The sequence below is a fragment of the Limanda limanda genome, chromosome 17, assembly GCF_963576545.1.
Source record: "Limanda limanda chromosome 17, fLimLim1.1, whole genome shotgun sequence".
In the NCBI taxonomy this organism is placed as follows: domain Eukaryota; kingdom Metazoa; phylum Chordata; class Actinopteri; order Pleuronectiformes; family Pleuronectidae; genus Limanda; species Limanda limanda.
Window position 1 is genome coordinate 8,656,482 of NC_083652.1, and position 27,872 is coordinate 8,684,353.

The 27,872-nt window shown below is 45.4% G+C and overlaps 1 protein-coding gene across 1 annotated transcript; it reads right to left on the reverse strand.

Annotated features, from left to right (window-relative positions):
• Positions 1-11: 11 nt before the first annotated feature.
• Positions 12-27,819, reverse strand: vat1 (vesicle amine transport 1). Its single transcript, XM_061090245.1, has 6 exons — positions 27,180-27,819; positions 20,065-20,272; positions 8,380-8,550; positions 6,375-6,464; positions 4,356-4,597; positions 12-349 (listed from the first exon to the last, which is right to left on the reverse strand). Exons 1-6 carry the CDS (start codon positions 27,606-27,608, stop codon positions 59-61), a joined length of 1,431 nt encoding a protein of 476 aa, XP_060946228.1. The 5' UTR covers positions 27,609-27,819; the 3' UTR covers positions 12-58.
• Positions 27,820-27,872: the final 53 nt, after the last annotated feature.

Consider the following 27,872-nt stretch of genomic DNA (forward strand, 5'->3'; position numbering starts at 1 on the left):
CCCGTGCTCCCAGGACACAAACTCCCTGCTGGTCTGCTCGACTATCAACACCTCCCTCTCACTTCTCCTCCTTCTTGACCTCCTCCTTCTTCTCTTCCTCCTTCTTGGCCTCCTCCTTCTTGGGCTCCTCCTTCTTGGGCTCCTCCTTCTTCTTGTCGTCCTTCTTCTCCTCCTTCTTGGGCTCCTCCTTCTTCTTGTCGTCCTTCTTCTTCTCGTCCTTCTTCTTCTCCTCTTTCTTGTCCTCCTTCTTAGGCTCCTCCTTCTTCTCCTCCTCGGGCATGGGCTCCGTGCTGAGGATGACTTTGCCAATGTTGTTCCTCTCCTGCATCTTCCTCATGGCATCGCCCACCTGGACGAGAGATGGAAAGAAGGAAGACGGTTACGTAAGGAGGGACGAAAGAGGAGAAGGTGAAAGGAGGGCAGGGAGAGATTTTAAATACACCTGTCATTGAGGAGTAGAATCTATTGAGGTTCCACAGGAGCCAGTTTCTCCTCCACCAACACATTTCCACTGCACTATTGCATTCTGTGCTTATAATCTCCTATATTGATAGGAACGCATCTTCTAAACCCACAAATATGACTTTAATATGCAGTATATGTGAAATTACATTTGTTAAGACGGGCCTTCAATAATCTTTGAGAGGAAATGAGATACAGAAGGAACAGAAGGATGACAAAATAAATGGAGGGAGTAGAATACTGCAAATAGACGTTTTCAAATATTAGAATTTCCATCCGTTCATTATCTATACCGCTGATCCTTTCAACATTTGAGTTTCAAATTAATCTAATCCCAATCCAATATACTGCAACAGGGCTCTTATTATTATATTATATTATTATAAACAGTCTATGGTGCAGAGTAAAGTTAAACACACTCTGTGCTCATCCTACCTGGTTTATCTGCAATGATGATTTTATAGTGAGTGTTTTTTTTATAAAATGAAACCCTGTGAACGCGGTTTATAAAAAAGTTTGAGTGATTTACTGAGCTGCCCTTATTTTTTCATACATTGCATGTCAGCTCTTTCTAAGGTCTGTTAAGCAACCGACACAGTTCACAACCTTTCAGAAGAAGAAGCTGTGCAATTCAACTCAATATAGAGCATTACAGCACCAAAACTAACATTGTGCGTTTACTTTGACTAGTTGCTAAAGAGGAAGTGATTCTATGAATGGTGTCGCCGTGAACACACAACAGTCAGATATGATGGAATAAAAATAAGGGAAATTAGTCAAATGATCTAGCTGTGATTTTGACCTGTGGTTTGACCCAGTTGTCGATTGCTGCTGTGGTTTTTCAGAGGAAGTAGAAGGAGACGCGATCAACTCAGCCCCCAGTGACTGCCACAGAGCACTGGTCACCTGTTTATTCCAAATATTATCACTGAACGTATTGCATATCCAAATCGCACCAAAGAGTTAGAATTAAAGAAGGTAAAAAAAGAGTGATGCTGCGGCACGTTAGAGCTTGTTTGAGGAAACCAACAAAGGTGCAAATAAAACCATTACTTATTTTATTAAATATCCAAATTCTGCTTAATGAGACATTCGTTCTAACAGGCTGTGGATGACCGGGTGCTGGATTTTTTTATTTTTTTTCTACTTTGAGTGCTTATATCATGATTTATGAAGAGTAATTGTACATCTCAATTTTAATTGATTTAATTTTCTTTTTATGGGGCAAAATCATTAATGAGGCCAATAAAATGATGATCATAATAATGTATGAACTCTTCTTCTGGTGATGGAGAAACCATTGCAGATGAATGAATCAATAAGCCGCTGCTGGAAGACAGAGCTTCCTCACAGCCGAAGAGAAATGGAAGTCAGAAGTGGTTAATCAAACGTTTATCACGGAGGATCTTTGACCACAGTCACAATTAATTTTTGTTATAGTTCAAACTGACGGCAGAAAAAGCTGTGCAAACACCAGGCAGGTTTAAGCTGAAGGAGGATCGTCTGTCAATCATAACGAAGAGAGGAAAGTCTTATCGCCGGTCCAACCCCACCCTCCTCTTGACCGCAGAGCTCTGTCCACTGTCTGTTCTCGTCTCCATCACCCCCCCCCCCTTCCCGTTGCCCCTATTCGTGCGAGGCAGGCAGACCACCTAACGACCAGTGCCACGGCAACGGGACCATCTCCTAGCAACGTAAAGCCTGGCTGAAACGTGGCCCTGACGACTCAGACACATGGGAAAAGAGAAAGAGGAGGTGTTGGAGGCTCGGGGGGGATGGAGGGAGCAACTGGTGTCCTGATATTGAAAGGGAGGGAGGGAGAGAGGGAGGGGTGAGTCCGGGAATCATAAGAATCATCTTCAATGTGAATGAAAGTCACAGTGAGAGCGACTGAGGCTCTCTATTGCGACTCCGCCCACCTCCACCCTTCACTCTCTTAAGATCCATCAGCCTCTCATGGCTCCCAGGCATCTGCTATATTTGCAGCTACAGACATGGCCGTTATGCTCCTGGGTTTCGGTGCAGATGTAGATAATGAAAGAGAAACCACAGGGGGGAGGGAGAGCGCTGAATTTTAATTAATGCTTCAATTATTGATTATTGGAGCAAAAACAAAGGGTGAAAATTAAAGAAAGACTGTGATGGATGGGGTCAAGGCCTGGTAGCTGTACTCAGGCTGTAATAAATGACAATATTCGTAATATAAACAGCTTTTCGTCACGAATGATACCATGGACACCAGTGATTAGCAGCCATTTATCCAAAGCTTTACACACCAAGCCAGAGTGAGATATACCTTCTTCCCTCCTCTGTTTTTTCCACCCTCCTTCTTTTTCATACATCAGGGCCCCTCCCTGAGACAGACGCACACACTGACTAAAGGATGTCACCATAGCAACAAGAGAGAAAAAGCGAAAAAAAAGAAAAGCTACACAGTGAGACGGGAGAAGTGGAGAATACAGCGAGTTGGAGAGAGACACAGAGGGAGTCAATAACCCAAAGACGGGAGAGAAAGAGTCTGATATGAAGAGCCGGGCAGATGGAGGGGCAGAGAAAGGGCGTCAGATGGCGGAGAAAGACAGCAGGTGTTTCTCTCTCTCTCCGGCAGCAGCCACACAGGCCAAAATAATGACCAGCTCCGACTTGGACAACAGAAGATGTCAGCCTCCGACTCCCTCTCTCTTTCTCCCTGTGTGTATTTCACACTCTCTCTATTCATATGTGCTCGCAGCGTTAATTTTGTCAGCCACAATCTGACTCTGTCTTGCCCAGTGAGTTATGACACTGTGCGTCTTGTGGCCAAGCTCTGCCTGTTGAATGCAAGTCTTATTGAATCTGGGGCCACACCCAGCTCCAGCAGATCTCCCATCCTCCACCCACAGAGTCACCTGACATCCACAGTCATTCTGGGTGACTGCGTCGTAAGCACACGGTGGAAGAACCCGTGTCTTTCATGTGTAAATTTCCTCCGTGTCACAATGAATCATTGGGTCATTCAGACTGAGGCGCTCAGGGATCCTTTAAGTTACATTAACAAACAGGCATGAAAATCCAGATTCATGCAACTCATAGAGTACATCATCATATCCACATTTAGATTCACCGGATACAGATTTTTATTAGGATCCGCAGGAAATTGCACACATCCGTCGATACCAACCCCCTTAATATGTAAGCTTTTTTTCTGCAAGATTCACACATAATTCTCTCAATGTCGCAATTTTTAAGAAAGTGACAAATCATTTCTGGATCCACCCTCAGATCTGGATCCACACCTAATACCAATTTTCTTAAACGCACTGTGGGATACAGAGCCATGAAGTCATGGAACCTACTACTAACAGAAATTATAAACGTGACACGTAAATTTATGTTCAAAAAGCAAATAATGAAACACTTGGGTACAACATACTTGTGACACTAGATGGTGTTGTACTGTACATAAATGTGTAGTATTCTATTACATGGTTTGCAGTTTTTGCTTCTATGGAATTGGATAAATCAGTGTTTTATATCATGACAAAGGTAAAACTGCATAACCACTAAGTTTATTTTTGATATCTGTAATATAAAATAGTATGATCATTATTTTAATGTATTTTAACTTTTGATATTTGTAATTTGTAATAATTAGCTCTGTCTTAAGGTAGAGCTAATGGGGATCCTTCTAAATAAACAAATAAACAAATAAACACCAAAACTTAATGACTTCTTTCCTGACCCAAACCACAGCCTGCCATTAAGTTTCATTGAAATCTGTCCAGTAGTTTCTGTGTAATCCTGCTACTATCAAACAAACAATAATGTGACATGTACTATCTTTACCCTGCTTGAGGAGAATTTCAGAATAAATCCACAATCCACATAAGAGACAATGGTGTGCGGACACAGACCTGCTCGAGATGCCAAGTGGAGTCGATGCGGGGCTTGACCTTCCCCTGCTTGTACAGATCCAGGATGGTGTTCATGGCCTCCGTGATGAGCTCGGTCTCCCCGTCCAGGTAGCCCAGGTGGAAGCCGCACACCGACTTGTTCCCCTGGATGAGGCTGAGTGTGTGGATGGAGAACTGGTGGTACCAGTTCTTGGCCACGGCGATCAGGTTCTTCTTCTGGCCCGCCAGCATGTTCGCCGCACCTGACGGAGAAGGATGGAGAAAGGAGGGAAAGGGGCCTGAATCTCTAGTGCATGTGTTTTTTGCCCGGACCTGACTCACTTTGCCCTTGCCTCATCATTAGCTTGAAATTATGATGTATTTGAGTATATTTTAATTCAATTAAAAAGAAAAATATAGCTTTTCCCTGTGTCTCAAATGTTTAGATTTGCTGCCTGCGCCTGTTATAATTCATTTATTATCCGAGGGATTTTGGAGTTTGGAAAAACAGACAATTTGAAGATATGACTTTTGTCACTGTCGATGTCTTCTTTTATTTTTTCCAATTTGCTGACATGTTATTGACCAAACAATTATTGACAAACATAAAAGATTGACTCATATCTTAGTGACATGTCATCAACTCCAGTCAGGTGCCTCTACTTCCTGTTTTTTTGTTCCGCCTCTCAGCGTCTCCCTCCCCCGTGAACACCTCTTTAGCACTTCAGCTCCGACTGTCACCACATCACCTTCCTCTGCCTCGGCCTCCTGTGCCCTCGCTGTCTCTGCCTCTCTCTCGGGGGAATGAGGGGGACACAAAGCTCGCTCTGAGAGAAGAGAGGGACCCAGCCTGCTACATTCAGACACATTCCAGGTTCCGTGCGCATAGATCGCCCATTGTCCCGCCAGGCATACTTCTGATAAGCTGGAAGAGAAGCAGGCAGCGCAGAGGGACTGGGCGGTTGGGGTGTGGCCTGTGGGAGGGGGGTTGTTCTGTTGGGGTGAGAGCGGGTGGGGGGGCACCATGCTGGGTATTGGTTTTCTGTGAAACATGCAAAGGCAGGGCCCTGTTCTCCATGGATGCCGACCCTGCCCACTGTTGCATGCATGCTGTTCCCGATGGACACTGCGGCAGAGCGAGCATGTAAGGCCTACCCACGGATGACACACAGCGCACTGAGGACACGGACCTCTGCAGAGGTCACGCTGCCCACCAGGAAGCAGCTGTACTCCCCAGCTAGTTTGATGCACTCTGCTAACTGCAGAGGGGTTTCGTGATAGTTTCATTCTGAAATCACTGAATATGAAGCTTTACTTTCCGATTAATTGAATGGTAAAGAACTTATTAGTATTTATGTGTAGCCAAACCGTTCCAGATAGAAATAGCCTATTCATGGTTAGTTATGTGAATAGATGCTAGTTTGTGCAGGTAAAATACCCTTAAATTAAAACAGGCTTAATTAACTTATCTCAACTGCACATTGGTGGTAGTTACAGGATTCTAACCCTATGTATTACAATGCAGTGGTTTGAACAAACACCCTAATGAAACCACTTTAGATCCACTAGATTCAAATGTCTTTATTTGGAGGAACAATGAACTCATCGATGCCACCCCTTCATGTTTTATGCAATATATTGATTTGGTGAATGTTCTTCAACTGCAGAGATGTTTAGTGATTGAATGAAATAGCCTATTCATGGGCATCTATATCAATAGATGCCAGTTTGTGCAGGTAACTTTGACAGTAAGGTCAGTGCTTCTTAGTTTGCTAAAAATTCATAATAAACACCATATTGGCCTTTAGTCAACATCTTCCAGCTACTTAAAAAATGTTTAATCTGGAGTTGCGAACGTAGAACACTTTTTGCATTCAAGACATTTGCTATTAGAAGTTGAGGTTAGATTTTTATGGGATTTTAGGAGCATCAAATGTCTTCTGAATCTGATTAAGTTGTTTTGGATCAGTGACATAGGCGAGAATTCGTCCGGAGTGACCGAATCAAATTCACATTGTTGAACACTTTCTTTTGACTTACCATAGGTGATAAGCTTGCCCATGGGCTTCAGCAGGTTGTAGGCCTTATGGGTGTCCGATCCTCCGAGAGGGTCCAGGATAATGTCCAGCCCTGCAGCAGGAGAGATAAGAAGGGGACAGTTATCATGGGTTTGAATTCAGAGCGAGCAGCCTGCCAAGTCTCTTCAGCGGCCCCCTCCGCATGCCAGAGTGGACTAGGAGTAGCGAGCGTTGTGCCAAGTTGTGCCATGTTTACATGAAGAGGCGCCCATGTACCTATGCCAAGAGAGGAGCGGAGGAGAGCAGAGCAAGATCCCTCTTGTTTTATGTTTTTCATTCTTGTCACTGATAAGACAAGACGGATAAAATCTCTCTCCATCACAGTTCATTCCGTTCCTGGAAGAGGGAATAACAAACAAACCCGCCTCTGAGCGGACGGTAAAGCATGGCAACCTAACTATTAAGCTCCCTGATTAACGTCGCTACCATGTCGGCTCAACCTTAATGACGTTCCCGTGTGCCAGAGGGGACTCCTCAAATTGGGCTACCCCTGCTTGCTCCAGTAAACCCTGGTTGTATTGATTTGGAGAGGCTCACAGCAGGACTCCGCCTTGACCACAGCGTCAAAGACAGGGAGGAAAGGCAGCGAGCAGGACTGCACATTGATCCAGGGCCTCTAATTAGATACATTCTGTCTAAAGTGTCAGTTCTCGCTGTCTTCCTATCCGTCTCTCTCTGTCTGTCTCTCTGTGCTACAGCGAACAGAGGCGGGTTGGAGAGGCGACTGTGAAATGAGCCTCAGCATAAAGAGTCTCCATCCTGCGAGGAAAACAGAAGAGAGCAAAAGAAGAAACAGGAACTGGGCGTTTTTTTTCTCGTCTTTTTTCATCTTGCCGAGAAGCAGCATTTCCTTTGTGCTCTTCTGTGAGTCCAGGAGCACATTTAAATAAAACTCTGCAGAATACAATTCATTACATTACATTATTGATGTTGATGAGAATCCAAAACGTCACTGCTCAGTTCAATGGGTTCGTTGGAAGGGAAAATGACTCCCTACATGCTGTCTAGTGCACATGGCAGCAGGCTCTGCTGAGAATTGTGTCAAGAGAGAAAAAAAAACAGTGTATGAAAATGCTTCATCTCACTGTCGGCAGTTTGTTCAGCAGCGTTCAACGATCGCTGCAGTCACACAGTATTGCTCTGTGCCGGTGGGAACATATTGATCTGGACTATTTCTCTTATGAAAATATCTCAGTGCATATTACTGTAAATTGTGACTAATAGACAGTCTTCACAGGGCCAATTTAAAACGTTATTTACAGTCACACACAAACTTCTGATTTAGAGATCTTTAAACAGATTAAAAATGGACATCAGGACATTTATCATGATAAATGTCATATTATTATGTATTTTAAGTTTAAAGACAGACATTGCTTCCGAGTGAAGCTTGTGGTTTTATCCATTCATTCATCTATTGTCTGTACTGGTTTGTGGGGAAGCCGGAGCCAATCAGCTGACATAGGGTGAGAGGTGGTGCACACCCTGGACTGGTCGCCTGCCAGTGCATCACAGGGCCAGCACACAGAGACAGAGAACCATTTATACTCACATTCACACATACGGTTCAATTAAAGTCTCCAATTAACCAAACCCCAATCTGCATGTCTTTGTACTGTGGGAGGAGGCCGGAGCACCCGGAGAAATCCCATGCATATACGGGGAGATCATGCAAAATCCCCACAGAAAGATCCCGAACAAACTGGGATTCGAACTGGGAGGCGGCCGAGCCAACAACCGCACTGCCATGTCACCAGGAAGTGGTATTAACTCTTCTTCACAAGGAGAAAATTACACTTGATAAACATTAACTAGTCTTTCCTCCTCTTTTTGTTTGCCCAATGCTTGTGCAATATATCGATTTATATGCTGAACCTTTGTTATATTGCTATTGATTCCATTTATATTGCACTATTTATGGATACTGTGATATTTCCCATCCCCTAGCAGAGAGTCAAGTGTCTCACCTTTTGGACTGATCTTGCGAACTTCCTCCACGTAGTCCTTGGTGCGATAGTCGATGGGATGCGTGACCCCACCCTCTCCGATGGTCTCGTGCTTGCTGGCTGATGCGGTGCCGAACACAGTCACATCCTTCACTGTCTTGCACAGCTGGGTGGCTGCGATACCGACACCACCTGGAATAAGAAAGGTAGGGTTAATTAAATTGCCATTAATGAATTTGTGAAGAAAATATCAATTCGGGGGACATGTGATTGATTCTGATGCAAAGACTATAGGGATGAGGATTCAAGATCAATGTACATCTGTTCAAGAACACCAATAATTCCCAGTCAACATATACCTTCTCTGGCAGCTAAATGTGATTTACATTATTTATTGTCCCCAAACAAGACCGTCAATAACAGCAGCGGATGTGTTTTGCTCCGGGGTATGCAAAGAGGGAATTGAACACAATCACATTACCCCAGCTGGCCTGGGGAGAATAGACACCCACACACAGATGCACAGAGACACACACATCCAACTCTGGAAGAAGTAGACATTGTAGCTCGGATGACACATCCCATTTTTTGATTCCCTTACACAAAACAACATGGGTAGAAATTCCACAGGACGAAAAAGAATGTCCCTTAGGTATCTGTTTTGTTGGGAAAGGAGAACAGGATCATTCTATTGCAAATCACTTAACCATGGCTCCTTATAAAAATCCCTGCCGAAATCAAAATGTGCTCCATTGTCCAAGATAACTTCTAAAGATAACAAGCTGAGAGAATGTGCACTCTCTGATATCTGCAATTGTGTTCGCTGTGTTTGGACGTGTGTACAAATGCCTCAGCCGGTGTTTGCCAAGGCAGCCAGAGCAAGAAGTAATAAGTTACTGATAAGCAGGGGCTTGTTTGAACTGGAGGCCGACTGGAGGATTTGAAGTGAACGGCATCCATAAAGGTCATTTACTCCTTTAGTCCTAAGTAAAGAGCAGGTCTGATACCAGAGAACCAAACAACACGTGAGTTTAAACAACATCCCTTTATAATGGCATAACTGAGGCTGAGGAACAAGTTTATATGAAACTAATGATCAAATCACGATTGGCTTGCTTACACAGGGCAACTAAAACCAAACATTTAGGATGCACGCCCAGTAAGATTATCTGAACGGCAGCATGACAGGCACATACGCACTTGGTATCTGCATTGTTAAAGGCCAGAGGAAGTATAAGATTACATTTGGTGCGATGTGATATGTTGAATATTAATTAACATTGATTAAACAGACGACCAGCGCTCTGTAGCAGTGGCTGCTGCGACTCAACACAAGTGACGTGATCAGGAGATTCTGGGTGCTGAGTCGAGCTTCACCGAACTTACAGGTGAACAGCTCTTTGTGCAGCTGGGGGAGGGGGGGGCAGCTCCAGGGTTCTGTGGACTGAGTCCTGCAGCAGGTCTTCACTTTTTTACGGTCTCAGAAAAGAAGACTAAACCAGCATCATCACCACAGACCAAACAAACAGCCCATTCCAAACAGAAACTGCAACAGTTTATATGAATTAGACAAAAATGAAAATTATACTTTAGGTCATGAATCATAATTACTTCATGCAATCTGTCTAGTTCATTTATTTTATGATTTATGTGAAGAATATCTCTATGTTAATCATTTATTCAGATCTGCACAGTGATTCACCTCTTCTACCTTCATCTCTTCACAAAACTTATTTGAAGTGAGCTGAATAGCGACATCTTGGCAGCTTCTCTCTGATGGTCGCATAAAACCAGCTTGAACTGTAAGACTGAGGACAAATCAGATGAACCTCTTTATTCATCTCTGACCAGAAATCGCTCAGTGTGACTATGTGAAAAGGTTTATTCCAGTCTCTGACCGCGGTTGTTACAGAAATGGTTTCCCAAATGGAACAAATAAAGTGAGAAAATTAATATGATCCCATTCATCATCCTTAATGTCAGTGTACAGACCGAACACCGCTTCTCACTTGTTTTCCTCCGCTCTGCATCGCTGTATAATCGCACACGCTGCCGACACTGAGCGGAGGACTGATGAAAACACAGAATCAATGCCGTTAGACGGGAGCGTTGTCGCGGCGGCTGCTGTGTTATAACATCACCATCTCTCGTCTCACGTCCTCAGCGAGAAACCAGGTTTGTGTTGCCAGGGAAACCTCGGCCAAATTGCCAACAATGACTGAGCAAGGGGAGCCATTTTGTTTCATTGACTGCTCTGCCATTGAACATACACGGTCTGTCGGTCTGTCGTCAGTTGGCATTTGACAGACCGGTGCAATCCACCGAACTCTATCTCCCGTGAATATGTCTTTAGAATAGTCGGGAATTATTCATAGTAAAATCAAAGAGCTGTGTATTTACAGTGAAATGGGATGCATAACGCACTTCTACACACATTAAAAACTTTACAAGCAAATGTGCATGTTTGCCTTTGACACATTATGTGAGCTCTAAAGGGGTTAAGAGCTGTTTTTATTACATGGCTGTGTCACGTAGTAGCAGCCAGGCCTCAGACACAAATACAGGCTTGAAGAAGTGTCCAACAGGATGATGCATCCATTGCTCCAGGCACTCAGATATTAATATTTAACTAACGCTGCTGTCATAAACACAGCGTTTCCCCTTCTGTGTTTACTTGAATGCGTCAGTGAGCCAGGGGAGCGAAACAATCAGTGCTTATACGTAACATATTACTTACTGTTTTTCTTTGTTCAAACTAAGCCTCAATTTGTGATCAGAATTCTTTTTTTTTTATCAAAATCTGGGTGAGGAAAAACAAGTTTCCACGGAGAGATTGAGCCGAGAGAGGAAGAAGAAGAAGGTACCGTCTACGAAACTCCTGAGAACAAACTCCTGATATCCCATCACAAGACTGCTAAGCCGTGCCAAGAACCCCTCGCTGCGCCCCTACATGCACGCACGCACACACACATCCATACATACACAGATCTCAAAAGAGCAAAACAGACAGGAGCAGGGCTGCAGCCTTGAACAGTGTCTGCTAATCTTCACAAATATGCACGGAGATTAAAATATGAACCTTTAATCAACCCAGTAGTTTAGTTCCCGTTGCTTCCCTGGTTTCTAGTTTCTTTATCTACGACTTTAGACCAGAATCCTCTCTCTCAGTGGAGGTGGACTGTGATTGAGGGCCATCCACAAACACTTACCCATTGCACAGGAGACAGAGAGCAGCTTAAGCGAATTCTTTTAAATTAGGGAAATGTCAAAAAAAAACAAAAAAACATCCACCTATCCATTTGTGTGTCTGGAGGAATGGGACACACAGCAGGGGTTTGTCTTTCCCTGAATCCTTTACATACTCGCATTCTGGCACAAATTGCACTTGGCTTCCATAACATGGAAGCAGCAACGAGGAATTTTCCCCAAAAACACAGAGGAATCCACACTGACACTGAGGCCACTGTTATTGCTCCACACCCAGAGTTCATTCAGGAGTGGACAGGGACCTCAGACGTGTTCTTTCGGAATCATAAGAAAAACACAGTGTCTGCTGTGTCTAATTTCTCGACCTACTGTCCAGCTACGTGCTCACTGACCGCACACGTGTTTTTTTGGTCTAAATACAGATTATGTCACAGTACAGCATTTGTGAACTGCGTTCACCCCATCCAATGTAGAAGGAAATCTTCAGGGCTCAAATCAGCCTATGACAAAACAAAATGTTTATATTTATGTCTGTATATGACAAGGTAAATACAGTTAGCATAAATTATCCACAAAATTTCCAGTTTATTCCCGTATATTCCCGTATATTCCTGTATATTCCCGTTAATTCCCGTTAATTCCCATTAATTCCCATGGCAAGTTTCCAACTTTGAATATTCCCGGAATTTTTCAACCCTAGGTGGGAGTAGGGGGACGTGCATGGCAACACCGAAGAGATGACTGGTCCCTGGTCTCTGAGCTCCATGTGGTTTTCTTGTGCCACTTCTCCCGCATTTGTTTCCACACTTCCTGAAGGACTCTCTCCTTCCTTAGCCTATCATTATCTTTGCGGCCGACAAAGAATGGAATACAAATGTGGACCCAAGCATCTCTTTTTGACCCACACTCGCTGTGGCGTCGTGTTACAACACCAACAAAACAGAACCAAATAAATGAACATTTTATTGCCACTCTCTGCACCGGAGTTCAAATAGAGTCCCGTAATGGCGATAGGAGATGTGGTTCGGTGTTTGTGAATGTGCACTCTGGAGGTATTACTCTGCATTATGTAACCCTGCTGTTTTTCTTGGATGACTGTGTAAGTGTGTGCCTGTGTGTGTGTGTGTGCTCACTTTGTGGGTTTCATGAGCAGCGTAATGTGCTCGCTCTGATGGCGAATTTCTCCCAGTGCAGCTCGGAGGAAGCACATTTTTAGTTACTGAGTGAGTATATTGAAAAAAAAACACCCTTTGCTTGTGAGTGCAGTTGGTCCCTGTGTTTTCCTGAGTGAGATTGTAGCAAACGAAACACAAAGACAGGACACATAAAAAAACTCATTGGCTGTGGCTCGATTCTCGGGCTGCATCCTTCTGGGGATTCGGTCTATCTGGCCTAGGAAGACTGCAAAGGCCAAACTGAAATGAGACGGTCTGGTCTGCAGAAGCTTTCTGTAATTGGCGTCACCAGCTTGTCACTGCCCTTATTGCTGTTGCCTAGCGACAGAGCCGATGTTGGACATGGCAGAAGTTTTTATGCTCCTTGTTTTTGTTAAACACGTATACCATTAAATGTTCTGTTGAGTTAGAGCGTGATACCTTAGCATCGGACGCCTCCTCGCTTGGCGGCGTCATTACCTCTTGAAAAACGTTTAGCCACTGATGCGCAATGCTGGGATAGGATCCAACCATTGGAGCCTTAATTTCTTGGGGATGGAAGGACGCATTTCTCAGCCGCATTTGAAGGGAGCCTTCAAATAGGGTCTAGTGACGCAAGTGGTTTTCAAATGCAGCACCAGAATTGAGACACAGCTATGATGTGCATCTACATGTGTAGACATAAACCATTTTCTTCCCCTGAACAAACAGGGACACACACACACACACACACACGAGAAAAACAGGTGTCCTGACACACCTGCAGCTGCATGCTGTGGTTAGGGTGGGTGGGGGGGTGGATGGGGTCATTTTGTCTCTGCAGCGATGTGCGCGTGTGCTTGCAATGTGATTGGCGGGTGAGGCTGGAGGTTGCCCTGGTTTCCCTCTCCTATCAGTGCAGCTGATCTGCCGCCGGCAATGCCAGGCCCAGGGAACACAGAGACGGTTCAACCACGCAGCCCAGACTCCCGCTCGGTGGTCAGACTGAATTAGCATTCTCTAAACTAGGGTGCGACCTCTCGAGCAGACAGACTAGAGAGAGGCGGGGGGGGGGGGGGGGGGGGGCATTTTCAAGGCACATCAGAGTTTTAACATGGCTCCCACGCAGGAATAGTGAGAGTTGCAACTACACTCGAACTTGTGCTTTAATATCAAGGGGCTTTGTCAGCTGGTGAAAAAAGAACGAGAAGCGTAATCTAGAAGGGAGTCCGGGGAGAGATAAGATACACAGCCCTCTTCCTCTTTTCTCACAGCCCACAAGTTGTTTTGTAATAGTCCGTCTTCCCAAAACATTTATTTTTTGCTCGTCATTTATCCGCCCCATCTGCAGTCATCTGAGCACTGGAGGCCCTCAGCGCCCAAGGCCCTGCCGACAGCTCTGAGTGCAGCCGAGAAGATCTACACCACCATGCAGCTCTCATTCAGACCAAACCCAAGAGATCCAGCCACCACCTGTTCCACTCGCTTTCAGCATTTACAGTTCACTTCTGACAACGCCCTTTCTTAGACTGAGCCACAGAGATGTTTTAAAGACAGAAACTTTTTACGCTCACTGTTACACAGAGTTGATGGAGTTACAATGTGGGTGGAGGAATTACAGGCATCCAGGGTTAAGGAGGTTCAGGTGCAGCATGGTCAATGGTAGATGCAACAACATGGTACAAGATAAGCAGTTATGTAAGAAAATTGTGTTGCGTCACATACAAACACAAACAATCATGACATGGAAGAATCCTTTAAAAAGCTTAAAGTTCTCCGTCAAACAGGTTAAGTTTTCAACCTGTCCATTTGTTTGTTTGTATGTTTGATTGTTTGGAGGCAAGATTATTCAAAAACTACTTGACTGATTCACATGAAACTAAGTGGAAGGATGTGACATGGGTCAGGAAAGACCATATCAAATTTTGGTGTGGATGTAGGACTTTTTTTAAAATCATTTTAAGTATTTTCACGGATATAATTATTTTGAGGCATATGTGAGGAACTGATATCTATGAAAGAGTGCAATTTGATGTAGCTTGATTGAATTAAAGGGCAAATTTGGACCTTAGTGGAGTAATTTTCTCTACTGAGTGCCATTACAGCTCGTACCTGTTATCCATTTTGGTTGAATTTGGCAACTATGGCAAATAGTTTGCTCAGATATTCTAAGATATAAAGATAAAATGATGAAAACTGATGGTTGCAGCATAAATCTAGAATGAAATTAAATCATCCGGGAGAGTGTGTCATTTTGATGGTGAAGGACACTGAGGTTATCATGGATTATAAATATTAAACATTAATTTAGAGCTAAAAAAAAAACTACTTGCATAATCAGCAGCTCGACTCCTGAGAGGAGCTTCAACAAGGACTTGACCCTCCGCTGCTGTCACCCGTCACTGTGAAGGTTGTGCTGCACCCACATGCAGCAGCTGCAAACCTCACACATCAAATATTTTCTGGATAATCCTCAGTGCAACCTGGTGTAGCTCCACTCCAACAAGAAGCAGCTGCGAATTCAAGGAAGCCTCAGTAATTGGCTTGTTGGGGGAAAATAAAAAAGGTTTAATAAGGGCTGTGAGGACGTGAGGATGTGAGGACGTGAGGAATCTGACACACAAACCTCAAACACACTGCTGTGGAGTTTTATGAGAAGAGATGATTGATAGCATGTGTTATTTAGTAAACCGAAGCACCTTACAGCGCTATTAGGGAGTGCAGTTTGAGGAGCTCCATTTGAAAACTCAACCACAACCCGGCGTCGGTGCCAGAATGTCACAAAGTCTTGACATGCAGGATGGGGGGGGGGGGGGGGGGGGCGACTGAGCCAATGTAGCACAATCGTCAGATAACTCCGAGGGACACTGGCTCCTGCGGCACCACCTAATCCATATTATGCATTCCACATCTGCAAACACAATGCGTGACACTTGACTTTGGCCTGCAGTCACTCAAGATCTCATAAATAAAAACCCAAGGTGCACGTCATCATTGGGAGCAGCGGAGCCCCATCTGTATGCAGGAATGCGCAGAGTGGGTGTGGTGGCGGGGCGGCTGGCCAGGGTTCATAAACATCACGACCGGTTCAGGGGGAGGTCAGAGGAAAAGCTAGTTTGGCCGGTGCACAGCGAGTGGACCCACGAGATCCATCCAAATGTCACCGAACTTCCCCCCGCCCAGGCCCTCCGGGGAAAACAAAGGGGGAAACGTGCGCACGTTCCCCACTGACGAGGAGTCCGGTGCGGATATGGCGAGGTCGCACAGAGGGAGCGGAGGTTACGGAGGGCCGGGGGGGGGGGAGGGGAGGAGGAACGGAGGATGCAGATGTGCGGCGGAGAAGAGAGGCACGATGGGAGGAAGTACAACAAGCCATTGTTTGGAGAGAGAGAGAGAGAGAGAGAGGGAGAGAGGAGTGGACCCACGAGAGAGAGACTATTCACCACAGTTTACTTATACACATGCACACACACACACACACACACACACACACACACACACACACACACACACACACACACACACATATAGAAGGATGACCTACTGATAAAGTCAAAGCACCTGTCAGACATTCAGGGGTAAAGGTCAGAACATTTACGTTAAGACATGAGAATGCTACAGATCTTGTGTTTCCTTTAATCTTCTTTGTTTCCTAGTTAATCCTTTATCATGAATATTTATTCTTTTTCTGCATATTGTAATTCTACCACTTCTCTGCACACAGAATCTTGTTGTGCCTGGTCATAGACTGTGCATGGCTGTCTATATCCTGGATAAAGGTCTGTTGCTCAAGTTTCCTACAGTTCTGTTCCAATTAAGGGGTTTTACACTCTAAGGGAAAGAAGGTTATGCCCACATTGTAAAATCATTTTCGACGCAATTATGATTTTGTGCCGTTTACATAAAGTCAAATTTATGAAACGTGGCATTTTGTAATTGAAAACGAATTATGTGTTTAACTGGAAGTTTCAGGGACATCGAAAAGTAATTTAAAGACGTCTGGTTATTTTCCTGAAGTAATGAAATCCGTGGAGGATTAGCACAATAAACAGGTCAACCATGTGACAGGTCAAGTGAGCCCCTCGAGCTTTTACTAGAAAGATGCACTTATGAAGTAGAAACTGTTCCTCAAACACAGTCTAGCTGCAGCAATAAGACGCTGTTGATGTTATTTGGGCCTACAATCAAAACGGCGATGATTTAAACGATAGTTCAGAGCGACACCATGAAGGAAGCAGGTAATGTAGATGTTTGCAGGTAATGTAGAAACCTCACTATTTTATCAGCGTAAACTGGTCCAGCAGGACTGCAGTGTTGTGTTGACATGTCTGGCAAACAAAACGATTGCAGTGTATTTAGGATCTAAGACTTCTTATGAAATTGTCAGTTACAAAATAAAGCCATTTAACCGCATGCTAATACTGTCTGTGGTGAAATGGGGTGTTCACCGCGCTGTGGGCTGGGTTGGGTGGTAACACCATACTTGTTGTTTACTGTTTACCCAAATACAACAAACGCTCTGTGTTCTGATGTCTTACTCAGAATCGATTTTGACTCCGAGACAAACATCAATTCTTGGAAGATTTTTAAAGTGAAACAAGGAATTTTAATTGAGGGAATAGTGGTGGTGTTCCGCAACTTCCAGTGACTCGTTACTGCCAAATAAATGACATTTGGAAAAGGTCAGGGTTACAAAACAATCGTAATTATTATCACTATATAATATGCAGCAGAAGCAATAGAACAAGTTCAATACATATTAATTTGATGCTTAAGCATTGCTCAAGCCCATGAGCAGAACACATAGAATTGTTCCCTCGCCCATCACCCATTCCTGTGTTTGTATTGATTTGCAATACTGAACCACGCCTTAATTTAAATTTCCGCAATTGTGAAACTGTCGACTAATCATTTGGTGATATGTGAAATAAATTACAGACAAACTGCTCATTACAATTAACCAGAGCTGGGTGAGGACCTGACATTGTTGGCTTTGTCTGACCTACAGTCCATATTGTTTTTGGTATGTTCTCTCTATGTGAGATTTCTCCGGGTTCTCCAGCTTCCTCCCACAGTCCAGAGACATACACAGACTTGGGTTCAGTTCACTGGAGACTGTGACTGTGAGTTTGAATGATTGTTTGTCACTGTACGTTGACCCTGTGATAAACTGGTGACCTGTCCAGGATGTACCCCTCCTCTCACCCAACGTCAGCTGGGATTGGCTCCAGCTCCCCACGCCAACCTCAAAGGATCAGTGGTATGGATAATGGACGGATGGAAAACAGGAGATTTGTTGAACTATATTGAGTATTAACAGTGTTTAAAATTATTTTCGGTTGATCAGCCAATTGATTTATAGATTCTACTTTACACTGCTGTGAACAATATGACTAAAATGCATCCAGTGATTAATATGAGTCCCTGGCTGATATTTCTCCTCCAGAAAATTAGAGAATATCAGACACACCCAACGCACACACAAACACACACACATACACACACACACACACACACAGACACAATCTCGTTTTCTCTGTCTCTCCTTGAATCTGTCACATCCTACACCTTTGATATATCTAATCAGGGAACATCAGGAACCTTTTCTGACAGACTCTGGGGTGGGTCCCCTCCCCCCCACCCCCGCTACACAAACACACACACACACACAAACACACACACACACACACACACACACACACACACACACACACTCACACACACACACACACACACACACACACAAACACACACACACACACACACACACACATTGGCCCAGCATCCAGCCCCATGTGAGTCATGAAGCCCTACGCTGCAGAGAGACAGCGTTAAGAGGAAAATGTTCACATCTCATTCACTGGTGACATTTTTTTTTTTTTTTAACAAAAGCTACAACCATAATGTACACAGTTATTGTAAAGCTTCAAGGTCTCAGTGGAGCAGCGCGGTAGAGCAGCATGATAATCATTCACACATGCAGGGGCTGACAGAGTGCAGGCAAGCAGACTGTGGAGCAAATGTTTTTGTCAGAGCCTCAGTAATGTGCTTTTACAATCCTGATGTCGGGACAGCTGGCGAGCCAAGACTGGCAGCCCGCCCTGAGAAACCAGAGACGCCGGCCTGGACCGAACCGGCGGGGAAAAAGCGTCTTGCACCACACTTCCACAGCATTCCTCGTATAGCAAAACATACCCTGGAGCAGAAAAACCTCGGGCGATGTGTGTGTTCACAGGGAGGAGTGACGTCAGCTGAATGATATTGCGAACGCAAACCTCCAGGATTCTTCTGTGACCAGAAATCCCACAAGTATGAGTCTGTCATTCAGCTTTGAGGGAAACAACGGTTTCATTTGAATCTTGCAAATGTATCGATCTGCATCCTTTGGAGATCCATCCACCTTGGTTCCCTCAAAGCCCTCTGTCCCTTTTTGTGTGTCCCATAGAGAAAACAGGCTCAGGTTTCATTATATACAATTTACATCCCTGAGCCATCTACACCCACACACTCTCCCGAATGTCGAGGGATCCCTCTCTGACTCCACGTGCACAGAAAGAGTGGGAACCAGAGGCAAAGTGAGAGCTCTACACAGACACAGCGAGAGAGAGGAGAGGGGAGAGAACAATCTTTTTTTTTCTCTGTTAATTCACTCCTATTCTCTTCAGCTGGACCCACTGTGTAAACAAAGCTCAATCAAATGCTCTCAGGCTCTGTACATCCCGCCCCTAAACAGGTGCTTTTACTCCCTCAATCCCTATCTTTATTCCCCAACCCACTCACTGCGGACTTTGACCTTACAGTCCAGGTGGCAGGTGCTCCGGAATAAGTTTGGTGCGGCCATATCTCACACTAACAGTGGGATTCTCTCCAATGGCCATATTTTATATTAATAAAGAAATGTATAAACAGGAGGTTCAGAGAAGGAAGAAGTCTGATAAATATGTCAGGATGTTTCTTCGGGGCAATAACACAATCTTTTGTGTCGGTGTGCTGAGGTTTTGCAGAGGACTCGCTATGGATCCGCACAACTAGATCTACTTTGTGTCGACTTAGCGCAGAGCAGTACACAGAGCTCTGTGCAGAATTAATGAAGAATCGATGAGAGGAAACTGATTAAATGTGGTTCTCGGCTGCAGGATTACAAAGTAAACCTGTATTGGAGCTTTTACCGTGTGAGTTATTTAAAGCTACTAAAGCAAACAGGAAAACAATGCTAATTTTAGTTTGTGATTTAATTATGAATACATTTATATTGAATTAAGTAATCGCCCTTTCATGGGGAGTGATCCATCGCTTCCCAACCTAAGGGTGTGTGTGTCCTCTATGTGCATGCACTGTACGTTGTGTGTTTCCTGTATCTCAGCACCTGCAGCAGCATGGATGAGGACGCTCTGGTTGGGCCGGAGGTTGCCAAAGTCAAACAGCATCATGTAGGCGGTGATGAAGTTGACAGGAAGCGCCGCGGCCTCCTCGAAGCTCATGCCCTCCGGGATGAGGAAGGTGTGGCTCGCCGGCACCGCCGCCACCTCCTGCCAGAGGCCGAAGCGGCTCAGCACCATCACCTTGTCGCCGACCTGCAACAGAAGGCACAGAAAGACAGGGGCTGAAAAGAGGGTGAAGCACAGGGCTCAAAATCTGATCCTATTCCCACTTAATGAAAACAGTGTGTGCCAATGCCATGTTTAGCTCACATAATCTGATGAAATACAATTTGTAATTTGGTCAGTCAGAAAAAACATGTAAATCTTACAAACTGTGACTAATAAAATAGCAATAGCTGACAATTGAGCAGCAAATCAAAGACAAACAGCGAACTAATGCTTAAGAATGAATGAAACAGCCTATGGGTGATGCAAACATAAAATGCCCTCGATACTATACAAATGCAGACTTAATAACTTAACTGCCCTAAACATCAGAAGTTTTCATCAGCAATCCATGCGTTCATCCATTAGTTACACAGTCATTCTTTCACAGTCGCACCCCGGAGACCCTGGGTCGTCACCTTATCACAGGGCTGACACAGAAATGAACAACGGATCACGCTCGTATTCCCATCTAGTGATGTTTTGCAGTCACCAATAAGCCCAGTCACATGCTAGTGGAACCCACGAGTGCATGGGAAGAACATGCAAACTCCACACAGAATGGCCTCAGTTGAACCGGTGTGCGAACCTGATACCCTCCCAACTGTGCTGCTTGTATCAGTAAGACAAAAAATGAATAACCATTGATGGGTTGCAGAGATGAAGAGGTGCTTGAGTGCATCTGACCGGGGCCACAAAAGGGTTGGATACCACTGCTCTAATGCACTGGAGACGCAGTAAGAACCACTAGACACCACAACTGGGGCTGTTACCACACCAAGATAAGAAGGAGCCACGTGACAGCACAATGACAGCATGGGGAGGTTTTATTCATCCAAATCCACTGTATATAGTGGGATTGTGCAAGAAGTGGGGTACACTCAGGTCTAAGGACTAACACACAACAACAGTTGACACCCATTCACACCCGTGGGCAATTCAGTGTCTCCAATGACCCAAACATCGATCATCGTGCCTTTGGACAGTGGGAGGAAGTCAGAGTAACTACAGGAAACCCTCACAGACACAGGGAGAACATGCAAACCTCACAGACAGACCACATCCCTATCTTATTAAACGAAAACTAAACTAATAAATCAAGAGGCTCTACCGACAGTTCAGTTCACCAGGGGCTTTCACCGCTAGCTTGACCCATACGTGGATTGGAGCATCCTGCAAACTCACTGTTTCTTCGTTACCATGGCAATTATGTGAGCAGCGTGACGTGCAAACATGCAGCCCGTCTCAACCAGCAAACCTCAAAGAGTTTGCTTGTCGGCTGCGGAGATCATGTGATCATGACATCTTGGTCGGTGTGATCACCTGCTGGGTTCTCACATTGAATTCTATTGACTTTCTACAGATTATATACGAAGGGGAAAATGAGTATAAAGTCTGTTGAAAATCCAGAGGCCCCTCCAGAGAACATGCGAGGGAGGTGCGGAGTTGAGTGCATGTCTGAAAGCGTACGAGTTTAAGCAAACTAGGAGAGAGGAAACCCAAAGACGGGTAAAAGCAGTAAGGAGGGCTGTGCTGACTTTACAGAGAAAAATTGATAAATGAATGTGCTATTTGTATTTTTCTGTCTGCTTTAGTTTTACCGTTTAATGGAAACATCAGAATCTTTTTTAAATGATAAAATATGTAACAGTCATTTAAGTTTGAGCCATTTGAATCACTCAGAACCAGTACTCTGACTGTGAGGAAGCCACAGGCGTCATTAAACTCCTGATCACCATCTTGTCATTTTCGGTGACTTCATATCTTATCAACAGCAGGATCCTCCGCTTCACAACTGTCTCTTTCCAGAAGGAGCCGCTCCGACGTAAACTTCCCCCCAGCGCCCTTTCTAACCAATCAGGAAAGCCCATTCGAGGGACACAGGAAACGCAGACGACTGCAGCATTATAACTCTCTTCCTGTTTTCTTCCTCCCCCTTATCCACCTCTCTCGACACAGCCCTCTCTCTCTCTCTCTCTCTGTCTTGCCCCGTTTCCATTATTCTCACTTTTTCTCTTCCCTTCTTTCTCTTTCACTTCCCGACTCCTTTTCCTCTCGCAACTTTAGAGCGTCTTCCTTCCCCTTCTCCGCCCCCCCCCCCCGTCTCATCCTGTCTGCGTCTAGGTCTTCTCGACTTTACGTCTTTCATCCGCCGCGTGTCTTCATCGTCCGCCGTCTCTGTCTCTCTTCCCCATCCTCTATCTCCTTTCCATTGCGAGGCGTGTCCCGTATTACCTCTTCCTCATCAGCGACGCAGGACAATGGGCCCCCATCTTCTCCCCTGGCTTCTCTCCACTCATCAGAGTCCCTGCCAGATTCTTCCCCATGGCTGAGCATAAGACAAGCTCTCTCCTCCTGGGAACGAACCCTCTCTCCCCGGCCTGCTCTAATGGTCTGGAGGGAGCTATGCGCCTCGCTGTCTATCCTCTCCAATTAGAGAGATCTCCCTCTCCCTTTCCCTTTCATACCCGCATCTTTCTGTCGGAGGCCAAGTCATTTGGTTTATTTTAAAACTCCGCTCTCACTTTTTCACCGTGGGCTACTTCTCCGTCCTTCTCTTTGTTACTCGTGCCGACTCGCTGTCCCTCCCTCTTTCTCTCCTTCCTCCCCGGGGTCTTCAAACTCATCAGTCCTGCTGCTTTAATTGGGGGTAAAGTGTGGCACAAATCGATAGACGGGGGAGTTCAGGCTTTTTTCCAGGAAACAATCACAAGCAACCATGACTCACACATGCCATTCGAATGCATCGTCGGTAGCTATTCTTCAGTGCCCAAATGAAGGATGTGAGATACTGTCAGTCACAAATAAACTGAGTAGGAACATTCAAGGCCAAGCGCGCAAGCCTTGCGACACTTCTGTTACAACATCTTCGCAGCGTGACACAGAAACACAAACACACACACACACACACACACACACACACACACACACACACACACACAGGCGTCTCTTGCGTTTCCCCTCTCAGCCCTCATGCCACTGGGTCTAATGTAGTCACAGTTGGGGTCATGGGTACGAGGAGGCGGGGGGTGGGGGGTGGGCGCAGAACAAAGACACGTCCAGTTAACTGTATATGAATGGAGTTAATCAGATGGTGATTCAGTTTTTTTTGGGGTGTGCAGGCCTCCAAGTCAGCTGCTTCTGGGCATGGAGCTTTGATGAACTCAGCAAAAAAAAAAAATCAGCAAGGCGAAATAAAAAAGACAGGCAGAAAAAGGTTCTGATGCAGTGTTTGTGAGTCAGGTTGAGGAATCACATGATGGTTGAATGGAACGCCCACACACAACCCCTTATTGCTCCGGCAGATGTAATTCAAATGAAACATGAATATCTCCCCGGTGTCCGTAGAGGTGTTACCGTGGTTTATCACAGTTTGCGTGATGGAGAGATAAAGAGCCAATCCCTGCTCACACACAGTTCCGTTCCTGACAGGAGGGCCAACATTGTTCTCAACCATGCTTGTTCAGCCTTGATGCCACGCTACACTTTCAATCTCAGAAATTTCCAGAATTTGGGGAAAACCACAGTGGACAATCTTAAGGGGGGGGTTGAAAACAAAGTAGAAACATCTGATTTTCCTCTCCTACCCGGGCAGCTTAAGGCCGCATGTCGAGTATGAAATCAAGCTTTAAATGTTGAGATCACGGAGAGAGGGACATGTAGCAGGGAAGAGCAGGACATGGGAGGAGGGTTTAGTCGTCCTGAGGGATAGATTGGTTTAAAAGAAGGGAGAAGGAGAATGGAGGTATAAAGGGAGGGCAGACTGATAGAAGGATTCACTGACGGCACAATTGATGGAGGAAGAATCAAGAGATTAAACGGAGGAAGGAGGGATTGATAGACAGGGAGAGGGGAAGGAGGGCTGGAGGAAATACCAGACTGACAATGTGGGCCAGAGGAAGGTAATTGAGAACATATGGGTCAGATCCTACCAAAACTCAGAGGAAGAGAATGAGAAAAAAAAAGGTCTGGAGGAAAAAAAGTGCTGATGTTTGGTGTCATGGGAGCTTCGGTGTGATTTGTGATATTTCCCCTCTCCCCTCTCTTACTCACTGGTATACTTTTTTCTGCCTGTGCTTTCTTGCAGGTCATTTCGGGTGAGCTGACTGTAGTATTACTTCACTCAACTTTACCGTCAGTCCAGGGGACACTCATTTAACAGGCAGTTATTGAAACACAACAGGAGGCAGGGATAATAAATCCAAATGAAAACATTTTCCGCATCAACAAAGTCAGGGAGACGAGATGTAGCATTTATGTAAAAATAATTATGGAAATAAGTTTTAATTAAAGAGAAATTAAAATAATATCTTTGATATGGGAGATTTTTCATATCTTGAAAGAGATATCCTATTGTCTTGAAAAACTAAAGTTTAGTAATAATATTTCTGATATATGTGTAAGGAAGCAGGCACTTACATTTGGGAACATTGGGTTCAGCGATATATCCAAATGTCAGTTGGATTAAATAAAAATCAATCACACTTACTTAGACTCTGATGTTTTGGTTGCATCATCTAATTAAATGGCATGTGATCATATAGCCTTGCTTACAGTGTATGGAGGAGCAAACCCTCAGACACACCCGATTCTGGGTTTTGTCTTTGTGTCTGTGTATGGTGTAAGTGTGTTAGTTTGTGTGTGTGTGTGTGTGTGTGTGTGTTTGTGTGTGTGTGTGTGTGTGTGTGTGTGTGTGTGTGTGTGTGTGCGTGTGTATGAGGAAAACACATAGACTGATAAAGCTGCAGCGAGCGATTTCAACTCCCCAAAACTCTCAATGCCACCGGGGTCAGCACATTCCCTCTGAGTTTGCTGCCAAAAGATCTGAGAGATCTCAGTCCATTAGAAAGATTGGCTCTTGATTTTATAAGCTGAGTGCTACAAGGAGTGGGGGGGGGGGGGGTGGTGGGTGGAAGTGAGGCATCGGTGACAAGCTGAGCATTCGTGCATGTGTGTGTCTGCGTGTGTGTGTGTGTGAGAGAGATCGTGCTTGACCTTTCAGTCCAATATACATTACTGACAATGTGGGAGGAAGCAGTGAAGTTATCTTAAAAACAAGGGAGGTCTCAAACTTCTGTGATGCCTGGCTGCCACAGGCCAAGGCCCACCACCAATCACACTCATATGGATCTGACACCTGACTGACACATGTGCCACTCCCAGCCAATTGCACTGATTCCACACTTGCATCACACATGTACTGATATTGTGTGTGTGTGTGTGTGTGTGTGTGTGTGTGTGTGTGTGTGTGTGTGTGTGTGTGTGTGTGTGTGTGTGTGTGTGTGTGTGTGTGTGTGTGTGTGAGGGGTTGGGGGGTATCCACAGATATTAAGAGGCTGATGTGAGAATAATATGGTGCTGGAGCAGATAAGCGGTGTGAGTCAACGCATGCAGGCTGATGTGTAACGTTGGGGCTTTGTCGCCTAATTGCGTTGCAGAGGCGTTGCCGTGGTGATGCCATGCAGCCAGGAGACAGGCATATAGGCCTGTGACTCATCACCCACTCCATCCACAACGCTGGAGGGAAAACTCGCTTTAATCGTGATTGTTTCGTTGAAAGTTTGAACTTTAAACGTCACTTCTTAATGACTGTGAATAATTTCTCCGTGTTGGCAAAGGTGTGTGTGGGGGGGGAGTGATCCCCTGTATCACACCGTGCTGTCTACATCTGCGACGCGCCTCGCCCTTTACGCTCGGTGCGTCTGTGCGCCACCGTCGCGCCCGGTTAACAAAAGACGTCTGTGACTCCGGTCTCCCCACCGGTGTGAAGTCAGCCGTGTTAACAACGTGACACTCCCTAGTCTCCAGAATTAAGGCCCTTATCAATTAACATGTCGAGAGAAACATATCTGAAGTCGTGGATATATAGGAAATTAAGTTGTTTGTTATCAGTAATGATTTATTTGCAGCTAAAGTTACAGCCATTAAGGCTCAAGCAGGATGGTGGACAGTATAGGTGCGCATCATATGACCAAATTTTGCACGTCCAACTGTACATATTATATTTGACATTTTCCTTCTTGTCGGATCATTTTCACACTTTCAACATTGCTTTTTTTTTGTCTCCACAGAAACACAAAGGTGCTCATGTGACGTTACAGCTTTAATTTTGAAGCCGGGACGGTCTGATTTCCGGTCTCGTCGTGGCTTTCTCTGGTTCGCTTGACACGCCTCTGCGCGCCGTGGCGCACAGCGGAGCGCGCAGCGTAGGCGCAGCCCGGGTGGAAAGCATCCCCCGGATTTGCATGTGTTCATGTCGACTTAACATTTACTTAACACAGATGTTGCGTTTATAGTACATTAGTACATTAGTATATCTCCACCGAGGAGACCAGTCTATCTCGTTGCCTAAATACGAAGTTGATCCATCCTTGCGCACAGGCAGCACAATTGAAAACCGGGGGAGTCAAGAGGGGCGACGCCTGCTTCTGCGTTCATTGTGCTCAACTCGTGTCATTCCCACACTTTGGTTTCCTTCGGTTTCCTTCCAAACAGATAATATGCAACACGAACACAACCAGGCTTCACTGTTTCACATTTTCAGACAACAAGTGAACAAGTGGCTCGTTTTTACGCACGAAAGAATGGATGGATGAGCAGCGAAACCAAATCAAGAATGAACTATATAAGGGCCAGGTTGTGTTGTTAGTTTAGCTTAGTGATGACTGTTTGAACTAACTGTGTTCAATTCATGAAATCATGAATCAGTTTGTAACAATGTGCAGCACTGCCTGAGCAGCCAGCACAGCCTGACACGCCCATATCCAGATGTAGCTGCTCAGCACCAAATCCAGCGCAATTTCCATCATTTAAATAAAACAAAAAAAAAGGAAACACAAAGAAAAATGTGACTTCAATGGGCAGGGAAATAAAACAGAGCGTCATGTGTGCTTACTTTTCTGTCTGTCACTTCTTCTCCCACCGCCTCCACCACCCCGGAGCACTCCATCCCCGGGGTGACCGGCGGGGACGGCAGGCGGTCGTACAGCCCCTGCCTGGCCATCAGGTCGGCGAAGTTCAGCCCGCAAGCCTTGACCCGCACCATCACCTCTCCGGCCTTGAGCACCGGCTTTCCCTTCTTCACCTGCAGCTTGACTTTATCATAGCCGCCGTAGCCGGTGAGCACCAGAGCCCGGTAGCTGAAGGTCTCCTCCTCGGGGACCTTCTCGGTGGCGGCCGCGGGTGCAGCAGCATCTGCCTCCGCTGCGCCGGCCGGAGCCTCCTCCGTCTTGGCCGGCTCTGGTTTGGGCTCCTCCGCTGGTTTGGTCTCCTGCTTCGGCTCCACGGCGTTCTGCTGCTGGGCAGGTGCGTCCTCTCCAGACATGGTTGCAAGGGGGAAGCTGAGGGACACAGTTGAGTCTGGAATCGGAAAAAATCTACTTAAAGAGGCTTTGGTCACTTGTTGTGCTTTCGATCTCGTTTGTTCGGCTGCGGGTGTTTTGCTTTGCACTCAAAAGCAACAAAAAAGAAGCGAGAGTGGGAGCTTCTTTCTCAGCAGTGTTGCGTGGAGACACGGACCCCGACACAGTGGGCTGATCAGTGGCTGTCAACGCGGAGCTCTGACAGAGACTGTGAGTGGGACGAACAG

Bases quoted from the DNA above. Each gene is read 5' to 3' on its own strand.
- vat1 (XM_061090245.1), bottom strand. From the start codon at position 27,608: ATGTCTGGAGAGGACGCACCTGCCCAGCAGCAGAACGCCGTGGAGCCG. The intron at 6,465-8,379 runs GTGAGACACTTG...CTCCTGCTGCAG, and splicing joins TCGCAAGATCAGTCCAAAAG to GGCTGGACATTATCCTGGAC. The intron at 350-4,355 runs GTCTGTGTCCGC...TCTCTCGTCCAG, and splicing joins CCACTTGGCATCTCGAGCAG to GTGGGCGATGCCATGAGGAA.